This window comes from Ascaphus truei, chromosome 21, assembly GCF_040206685.1.
Source record: "Ascaphus truei isolate aAscTru1 chromosome 21, aAscTru1.hap1, whole genome shotgun sequence".
Lineage (NCBI taxonomy): Eukaryota > Metazoa > Chordata > Amphibia > Anura > Ascaphidae > Ascaphus > Ascaphus truei.
The window spans coordinates 25,439,269-25,449,601 of record NC_134503.1 but is presented as its reverse complement, the minus strand read 5'-3'; the positions used below and the strand labels follow the sequence as shown (position 1 = coordinate 25,449,601).

General features: G+C 55.2%; 1 protein-coding gene across 3 annotated transcripts in view; it reads left to right on the top strand.

Annotated features, from left to right (window-relative positions):
• GOLGA1 (golgin A1) overlaps positions 1–10,333 on the top strand; it is a 37,220-nt gene that overhangs the window by 7,308 nt on the left and 19,579 nt on the right. For all 3 annotated transcript variants that reach the window (XM_075579393.1, XM_075579392.1, XM_075579391.1), the window contains 5 exons: positions 1,416–1,544; positions 4,480–4,649; positions 8,248–8,359; positions 9,265–9,360; positions 9,501–9,626. In XM_075579393.1, the coding sequence (XP_075435508.1) occupies positions 1,416–1,544; positions 4,480–4,649; positions 8,248–8,359; positions 9,265–9,360; positions 9,501–9,626 (633 nt within the window). The remainder of the gene's footprint in view (positions 1–1,415; positions 1,545–4,479; positions 4,650–8,247; positions 8,360–9,264; positions 9,361–9,500; positions 9,627–10,333) is intronic.

Sequence of the window (10,333 nt, the reverse complement as noted above, 5' to 3'; positions counted from 1 at the left end):
GCCGGCCATACTGCGCGCGGCGCTCACACCATGCAGCACCTCTGAGGCCGGCCATACTGCGCGCGGCGCTCACACCATGCAGCACCTCTGAGGCCGGCCATACTGCGCGCGGCGCTCACACCATGCAGCACCTCAGAGGCCGGCCATACTGCGCGCGGCGCTCACACCATGCAGCACCTCTGAGTCCGGCCATACTGCGCGCGGCGCTCACACCATGCAGCACCTCTGAAGCCGGCCATACTGCGCGCGGCGCTCACACCATGCAGCACCTCTGAGGCCGGCCATACTGCGCGCGGCGCTCACACCATGCAGCACCTCAGAGGCCGGCCATAGTGCGCGCGGCGCTCACACCATGCAGCACCACTGAGGCCGGCCATACTGCGCGCGGCGCTCACACCATGCAGCACCTCTGAGGCCGGCCATACTGCGCGCGGCGCTCACACCATGCAGCACCTCTGAGGCCGGCCATACTGCGCGCGGCGCTCACACCATGCAGCACCTCTGAGGCCGGCCATACTGCGCGCGGCGCTCACACCATGCAGCACCTCTGAGGCCGGCCATAGTGCGCGCGGCGCTCACACCATGCAGCACCTCAGAGGCCGGCCATAGTGCGCGCGGCGCTCACACCATGCAGCACCTCTGAGGCCGGCCATACTGCGCGCGGCGCTCACACCATGCAGCACCTCAGAGGCCGGCCATACTGCGCGCGGCGCTCACACCATGCAGCACCTCTGAGGCCGGCCATACTGCGCGCGGCGCTCACACCATGCAGCACCTCTGAGGCCGGCCATACTGCGCGCGGCGCTCACACCATGCAGCACCTCTGAGGCCGGCCATACTGCGCGCGGCGCTCACACCATGCAGCACCACTGAGGCCGGGATACAGCACGCGGCGCTCACACCATGCAGCACCACTGAGGCCGGGATACAGCACGCGGCGCTCACACCATGCAGCACCACTGAGGCCGGCCATACTGAAGCTCGGCAGCATTTTGAGCTGAGAAAAATGTTTGATTTTTCCTGTCATGGCCTCGTCACGTGGGCTTTTAAACCAATCGGGGCAAACTAGCCTGGTGACGTCATGACCACTCCTTCGCGTCGCGCGAAATGTAAGTCCATGGATTGCTCAAGCGACAGGCGTGCGCTCCGTTGCGTGTGAGACGCTGTGTGCTCCGTTGCGTGCGATATGCTTTGCGCTCCATCGCGCGCGCTTGCACTGTATCGAGGCCTAAGAGTTGTACTTCTTTTAAAGAGAGAATGAACAGTGATCTTACCTCCTGCTTCTCACTGCAGTGCATCATGGGTGTTTTAAATAACAGGACTACAGGTCCCAGAATGCATTTGGCCTGGTAGTGTTAGCGCTAGTCAGAATGGGTCGATGGATTTCTCACGTGGTCTGTTTCCACCTTGGCCAGGAGAAGAAGCGGCTGACAGCGCAGTTGAGAGAGATGCGGGAGCAGAGCCTGTCCTGGTTCCAGAAGAGAGATGATGTCGACGAGCTGGGAGAGTTTCAGCAGCAGGAACTGGCTAAAGTGAAACACTTGGTGAGACTGGAGAGGGGGTGAAGGTGGCATTGGCAGGGGGGCTGTTAGCAGAGGGGGTGAAGGTGGCATTGGCAGGGGGACTGTTTGCAGAGGGGGTGAAGGTGGCATTGGCAGGGGGGCTGTTTCCAGAGGGGGTGAAGGTGGCATTGGCAGGGGGACTGTTTGCAGAGGGGGTGAAGGTGACATTGGCAGGGGGGCTGTTTCAGAGGGGATGAAGGTGACATTGGCAGGGGGGCTGTTTGCAGGGGGGATGAAGGTGGCATTGGCAGGGGGACTGTTTGCAGAGGGGATGAAGGTGGCATTGGCAGGGGGGCTGTTTGCAGAGGGGATGAAGGTGACATTGGCAGGGGGGCTGTTTGCAGAGGGGATGAAGGTGACATTGGCAGGGGGGCTGTTTGCAGAGGGGATGAAGGTGACATTGGCAGGGGGGCTGTTTGCAGAGGGGATGAAGGTGACATTGGCAGGGGGGCTGTTTGCAGAGGGGATGAAGGTGGCATTGGCAGGGGGGCTGTTTGCAGAGGGGGTGAAGGTGGCATTGGCAGGGGGGCTGTTTGCAGAGGGGGTGAATGTGGCATTGGCAGGGGGGCTGTTTGCAGAGGGGATGAAGGTGGCATTGGCAGGGGGGCTGTTTGCAGAGGGGATGAACGTGACATTGGCAGGGGGGCTGTTTGCAGAGGGGATGAACGTGACATTGGCAGGGGGGATGAAGGTGGCATTGGCAGGGGGGCTGTTTGCAGAGGGGATGAAGGTGACATTGGCAGGTGGGCTGTTTGCAGAGGGGGTGAAGGTGGCATTGGCAGGGGGGCTGTTTGCAGAGGGGATGAAGGTGACATTGGCAGGGGGGCTGTTTGCAGAGGGGGTGAAGGTTGCATTGGCAGGGGGGCTGTTTGCAGAGGGGGTGAAGGTGGCATTGGCAGGGGGGCTGTTTGCAGAGGGGATGAAGGTGACATTGGCAGGGGGGCTGTTTGCAGAGGGGATGAAGGTGACATTGGCAGGGGGGCTGTTTGCAGAGGGGGTGAAGGTGGCATTGGCAGGGGGGCTGTTTGCAGAGGGGATGAAGGTGACATTGGCAGGGGGGCTGTTTGCAGAGGGGATGAAGGTGACATTGGCAGGGGGGCTGTTTGCAGAGGGGGTGAAGGTGGTATTCTGGATCCAGGCTCACTTGTAGCATATGAGAAGATCCACGTAGCTTAACTCATCCCCTTTTTAAAGCACACAAAGTCCTTCTATTTTCTTCAACTGTATTGAGTGGGGTTAACAGAAATATATAAAAGTACTTTCATGTAGATTATGATAGCAAATGTCTCTTGTCAGGAGAATTAGGCTGCGCTTATAGTGTCGTTGACGGCGACACGGCGGGTGACGTCACCCGTTGCCACAGGCGAAAGTTATATTTCGCTGGGAGGTGGCATTGCGAGTTTCCTGGTATTTGATTGGTTCAGGGGCTGTCACATGAGGCGACAGCCCTTGAAAAATCAAATATTGCAGGCTACCAGTTTTCGCGACGTCGCATTGTCACAGTCGCGCTTACTATAAGCGCACGCGGTGGTCGGCAATGCATTTGTTTTCGGGCGACGTCGCCGTCACTATAAGCGCGGCCTTAGCCATTTGAGATGAAGGTGCTTTGTTATGGGGGAAGGTAAAAAGGAATCCCTTTCTAAGGGAGCCGTGGAAGATGTCTACTCACTTTGGCTGCTGATGGTAAGAGAGAGCACACTTTCCTTTCCAGACAGGAACAAGCCAAGGGGCATAATAATAACAGAGAAGGGCAGGGGGAGAGGGCTAAACCAATCTCAACTATGAGCATTGGTAGGTTGCCAGCGCAACTGATTAGTGGTATGTGGAAAAAGTGATATGTAACCACTATGTTGCAATATACACCGAGCACTGGCTGCTTGGAACAGGGAAAACATGCAACTTTCCCTGTGGAGAGCTGGCAGTGAGAGCAGGAAATATACAATCTTGTTCCAGGACAGGTGGCAATGGCAGAGGGGCGGTTTGCAGAGGGGCGGTTTGCAGAGGGGATGAAGGTGGCATTGGCAGAGGGGCGGTTTGCAGAGGGGATGATGGTGGCATTGGCAGGGGGGCTGTTTGCAGAGGGGATGAAGGTGGCATTGGCAGAGGGGCGGTTTGCAGAAGGGATGAAGGTGGCAATGGCAGAGGGGCGGTTTGCAGAGGGGATGAAGGTGGCATTGGCAGAGGGGCGGTTTGCAGAGGGGATGAAGGTGGCATTGGCAGAGGGGTGGTTTGCAGAGGGGATGAAGGTGGCATTGGCAGAGGGGCGGTTTGCAGAGGGGATGAAGGTGGCAATGGCAGAGGGGCGGTTTGCAGAGGGGATGAAGGTGGCATTGGCAGAGGGGTGGTTTGCAGAGGGGATGAAGGTGACATTGGCAGGGGGGCTGTTTGCAGAGGGGATGAAGGTGACATTGGCAGGGGGGCTGTTTGCAGAGGGGATGAAGGTGACATTGGCAGGGGGGCTGTTTGCAGAGGGGATGAAGGTGGCATTGGCAGAGGGGCGGTTTGCAGAGGGGATGAAGGTGGCATTCCGCTTGGCAACATATATGGGAGTGAAGGCACTCAACCATGTAACATCTTCACCCTTAACTTTTGGTCATTTCGGATGTGTTTCTGGCCACAGGAGAGCCCTGTTTGCACATTGGGGTGAGAGAGCAAAATATTGGTTCCATTAGCAATAATGCACCCAGCACTATTATATTTGAACCGCTTCGATGTCAATGGGGATTGCAGAAATGTGAGACAAACATGAGCGTGCAAGGCTGAGTATGACCAAGCCATTCAAAAAGTCAGGTGTCAGAAGCCACCATTTACCCCCGGAGGGTAATCTTAATACACCTGGAGTGGTAACGCTCGCCTGTTTCGTGGTACACATGGTGAGTATTTCTGCCTTTTACTGCTGTTTGGAATAACCGTTCAGCTGCTGAAGAAGGAAGAGTTGCTGAGCACGACAGAGCGAGAGTTGGCGGAGCAAAGGAAAGACACAGAGGAAGCGCAGGCGGATCTGCACAGCACAAGCCGTCTCTCTGCTAAGCTGAGCGAGGAGCGGCAGTGGCTGCAGGCTGAGAACTCGCAGCTGGCTCAGAACAGGTGTGTATTCTGGGGGGTGTGAGGGGGTGTGTAGGCTGGGGGAGGGGGTGCACAGGTGTGTAGGCTGGGGGATGTGAGGGGCTGCACAGGTGTGTAGGCTGGGGGGTGTGAGGGGCTGCACAGGTGTGTGGGGCTGCACAGGTGTGTAGGCTGGGGGGTGTGAGGGGCTGCACAGGTGTGTAGGCTGGAGGGTGTGAGGGGCTGCACAGGTGTGTAGGCTGGGGGGTGTGAGGGGGTGTGTAGGCTGGGGGAGGGGTGCACAGGTGTGTTGGCTGGGGGGGTGATGGGCTGCACAGGTGTGTAGGCCGGGGGGGGGGGTGAGGGGCTGCACAGGTATGTGTAGGCTGGAGGGGGTGTACAAGAGTGTGTAGGCTAGGGGGGGGGCGTGAGGGGGTGCCCAGGTGTGTAGGCTTGGGGGGGCGTGAGGTGGTGCCCAGGTGTGTAGGCTTGGGGGGGGCGTGAGGTGGTGCCCAGGTGTGTAGGCTTGGGGGGGGGGGTGTAGGCTGGGGTGTGTGTGAGGGGGTGCACAGGTGTGTTGGCTGGGGGGTGATGGGCTGCACAGGTATGTAGGCTGGGGGGGGGTGAGGGGCTGCACAGGTATGTGTAGGCTGGAGGGGGTGTACAGGTGTGTGTAGGCTAGGGGGGGCGTGAGGGGGTGCCCAGGTGTGTAGGCTTGGGGGGGCGTGAGGTGGTGCCCCGGTGTGTAGGCTTGGGGGGGGCGTGAGGTGGTGCCCAGGTGTGTAGGCTTGGGGGGGGGGGGGTGTGAGGGGTTGCACAGGTGTGTAGGCTGGGGTGTGTGTGAGGAGGTGCCCATGTGTGTAGGCTGGGGTGTGTGTGAGGAGGTGCACAGGTGTGTAGGCTGGGGAGCATGAGGGGGTGCCCAGGTGTTTAGGCTGGGGGGGGTGGGGGATGTGAGGAGGTGCACAGGTGTGTAGGCTGGGGGGAGGGCTGTCACAGGAGACCAGGCAATTTACACCTTTTTACCAGGATCATGCATTGAGCAAAACGAGTTAATGAAATACATTTTAAATTTATTCACAAGAAAAGGCAAACACACAATGTTACACAAACTACAGCAAAAAGACACACTTGGGAATTGGGGTAACAACCTAGACTCTCCTAGCTGCAGGGAATCCTAACCCTGATTAACAATTGCAAAAACAGGACAGAAAATATTCCAGGCAGCTTTGCTGAAGCAGCCCTTTCTTGCTGAAGACTTGCAACTGGAAACTTGGAATCTTAGAAGACTGGAGAACTAACCATCTGATGGGCGCAGGGGGTTATAATATCTCTGTTTAATTAGAAAAATACTATAGCCCAGAGTTTCCCAATTACATGTAGTCACGGAACCCTTTTATATGTTGTATAACATAATGGAACCCCGTAAATATTTTTAGCGTAGCACATAGAAATATAAGTAAATGCGCCTTTAAATTGAAAGTTACACCCGCTTCGGCTGCTGGTCCTCCTGTTCCTTACCCCAATGCTACCTGCGGCCTCTCACTGCTGAGCTGCTCCGTATTACCTCTCTCCCCGTGGTGTGGGGGGAAGGGAGCCCGCAGCGGTGTTTGTGTCTCCGTCCCACCTTGCGGCTGAAAAGTACTCTGTCTCTAGGGATATATCTGGCACGGGGGGGGCTTGAGGAGACCCCGATCTGCTTTCTGCCGGTCTCCTCTGATCCCCTGCCTAGGCCCTCTGTGCGGTCCCGGTGGCCATTTTGGAATTGCTGGGATCGATTTCAGTGAACCCCCTGTGGCTGCCGCAATCTCCCACAGCCTGCCGCCCCCACCAGCCTGCCAGAAGCACCGGTTAACCAAAGGAGGAACAGCGGACTGATTTTTTTTTTTCTAATTTCTTTTTTCACGGAACCCCAGGGTTCCGCGGAACCCCATTTGGGAAACGTTGCTATAGCCCAATCCAAAGCGTGAGAAATTTCTCCGCAGCCAATCAGAGACAAGCTGATAGAAAAAACAGGGTTACCTGGAAATCTGAATGAACCAAGGGGCATGTGCACTTTGGCACCTCTTGCCCTAGTTCCGTCAATGCCACCCGCGGTGACAGGCTCCTGCTAGTCTGGTGGGGCAAATGGAAATGCAAAGAGCATCCATTGATCTCAGGACGTGGATACTTGAATCCTTCCCTCCTATCCAAATGGTCTTGACACCTCGGACATCCTCGGGGGCTTTCATCTCCAGATGTCCTGCCAGACAGCACCAATTGGTAGCCCCAGTGGCCTGTCAGAGCATTGGTTCTGATAGCCCCAGTGGCCTGTCAGAGCATTGGTTCTGATAGCCCCAGTGGCCTGTCGGAGCATTGGTTCTGATAGCCCCAGTGGCCTGTCGGAGCATTGGTTCTGAAAGTCCCAGCTCATTTCTGTGCACAAACAGATATGTTTTAAAACACACTGTTCCATAAAATATACACTTTACAACACACTGTTCCATAAAATATACACTTTAAAACACACTGTTCCATAAAATATACACTTTAAAACACACTGTTCCATAATATATACACTTTAAAACACACTGTTCCATAAAATATACACTTTAAAACACACTGTTCCATAAAATATACACTTTAAAACACACTGTTCCATAATATATACACTTTAAAACACACTGTTCCATAAAATATACACTTTAAAACACACTGTTCCATAATATATACACTTTAAAAATATCCTAAGTCTTTTGGTTATGGGAAATAGAATAAGAAGCTGCACGTTATTTCTTACTAGCCATATTCCCCACACTATACAATAAACTTAGGAATGGACTTTTAAAAGTCCCCTCACAACCTTATAGATGATTGGAGTATACCCCAGAACCTCTAAGCAGGTTCTGAGTTACCTGTAGAGTAACTGGGTATCCCCCCCAACCTGGGGACCCCTTATAGTTACAGGGATACTTTACATCCCTTTGCACCATTTACCTTTCTGGGCTGGGCTGAAGCAGGGACCCCTAGTGGTGAGTCGCGCAAGCGTTTTCAAGAGAAGATATTACCGAGGCAATGTGTCTACATGCATCCAGGAATCCGACCTGATTCCTGGATACACGGGCGTGAGGAGGTGCACAGGTTTTTAGGCTGGGAGGCGTGAGGGGGCGCCCAGGTGTCTAGGCTTGGAGGGGGGGGTGAGGAGGTGCACAGGTGTGTAGGCTAGGGGGCGTGAGGGGGTGCACGGGTGTGTAGGCTAGGGGGGCGTGAGGGGGTGCACGGGTGTGTAGGCTAGGGGGACGTGAGGGGGTGCCCAGGTGTGTAGGCTAGGGGGGGCGTGTGGCGGTGTACAGGTGTGTAGGCTGGGGGGAGGGGTTTCTGTAATACTTAGAGAGGTATCTGAGGCCTGAACACAACACCATAAATCATAACCAGCATTTTATATAGGGGTCCTCTGTATATGTACCTCACACACTATAGATGTGATCTCCTCCCCACTGTGCTCATACATATGAAGTGCCTCAGACCCCCTGCTCTCACTAAAAGCTGGCCGTTCTGTAAGCAGTATCTCCCACGAGTCCCCTTTACTCCTCACTCCAATATCCACGGGTGCACGAGCGGAGATAATGAGCTCCGTGACGTCTCGTCCCCGGGGATACAGGGCGGAGCTGGCCGCGGCGCAGGAAGCGGCGGAGGTGAAGATCACGGAGCTGGAGCACAGGGAGCGGGGAATGCAGGACTTTATCCAGCAGCTGTCCCTGGACATGCAGAAGGTCAGTTACATGTCCCTCTCCTCTCCGGAGTGGGAGATATCGGCACGGTCCTATCTAACAATTACATTTGAGGTTTTAATGCTGTGGTGGGAAGCTCCAGTCCTCAAAGGCCACCAACGAAGATGGAGCCACCTGTGCTGAAGCAGGGATATCCTGAAAACATGACCTGTTGGTGGCCCTTGAGGTGCCCACCCCATTTTTAGTAGCATACGTGGGCCAAAAACCATAGGTTTTCCTAACCTTTCACCCCAACCATTCTCCGTGCCTCCCTCTTAGAGGTTCCCATAAGCGAATGCTGCAAACTGAACTTAAAGTGACTTAGTGATTCACGCGCCGGATACCAACACCGGGAGCAAACCAGGAGCTAACCAGGAGCAAACCAGGAGCAAACCAGGAGCAAAGTGCCATCAAAATGTAGAGTGGTGGTACTGTGCATAGTGACAAAGTACCTGTATATTGTACATGAAGGGGAAAGTACAGTGATCTCTTGTAGCCGTCGGTAATACCAGGGCCAGTTACTATGAGCTGTATGGCTTTGTTAACGCCGTGGCATTCTCTTGCCAGACCCCCTTCTAAGGGGAACGGAGGCGGGTGGGGGTCTCGGGTTAGAAACGTATTCAGTCTGCTGTACGCCGGCGAGTAAATGTCTACCACTTAACAAGGCCTTGAAGCCCCCCACTAGCAGAGAAAGGGTTAACTCATCAGGTTGTGTGTATAATTACACGTGGTCGGTTACTATACATGTAAAACGTGGCTGTCTATGTAGATATGTATAAGGGATTAATAAGCGCAGCTCTCTTCCCTCTCACATACTATGAATCCTGACAGGATTTTAAAGTGGGGGTGCTGTGCCCCCATGCTGCCGCTGGCATGGATCGTCTAATTAACGTGGCACCCGTTTGCAGGCCCAGACCACGGCTTCAGGTTGCGAGAAGCGGTTGACCTGCGTACAAGCCGACTACGACGATCTCCAACTGCGCCACGAGCAGGTGAAAGCCAAGGCGAGTGCCAGTCCACCGCCGCGTTCGAGCACGGCCGGGGGGTTATCCCGCTGCGTACCCTCACCCCCTACGGGTGAAGAGATGGTTTTGAGGAGGCCCCCCGGGGTTTTCTCCTTGCTAATGGCGCTGTTCTACACCAGATGGCAGTGGAAGCGGAAGAGAAGGACGCGTTGGTGAAGCGCCTGCAGGAGAAGGTGTCCTCGCTGGAGAGGACGTTGGAGGGAAGATTATCTGGCGAGGAAGGCCTGCAGGAACTCCTGAAGGAGGTACAGTTATACCCACACCGTGTATTATTAGCACAGGAGTCCTCAAGCCCCACCAACAGGTCATGTTTTCAGGATATCCCAGCTTCAGCTCAGGTGTCTCAATCAGAGGGTCAGTCTGAGTCTCTGAGCCACCTGTGCTGAAGCAGGGACTGATTGGGCTACCTGTTCTGAAGCTGGGATATCCTCAACCAGACATGTTGGGCAGGGAGCTTGAGGCCTGGAGATGAGCACCCCCAGTATTAGTACTAAAAGCAGCTAATACAGGGAACCCCTGCTGCCTATACCTGGGGGTCGGAAGTGGCCATTTACACACAGACTTGGTTTCACGTTTCTGCCCATTAGAGTTCATCGCCTTCTCCGAAATACATCCCAACTGTAAACCCAGGCAGACGTGTACATTGGTTAACATGTTAAGTGGCCATTTAACCCAGATCAGCTAGCAAAGCATTTCAGCCTCACATGCAAAGCAATGTGCTGTGTGCCCCGCTAGTAACGGGGGGGGGAACCGCAGGAAAAACATAATGTCACCTTTTCTTTTTGGATAAGAGAGCCGCCCTCTCCCCCCCTCCCCTCCCCACAGTACGCGACTAAAAGCCTCCCCCCTGTACACGGCTGAAGCCCCCCTCCCCCTCCCTCCCTCCTCTCCTTCCCCCTCTGGTACACGACCGATGTGCCCTCTGTCTCCGGTATGCGACCGCCCCTCTCCC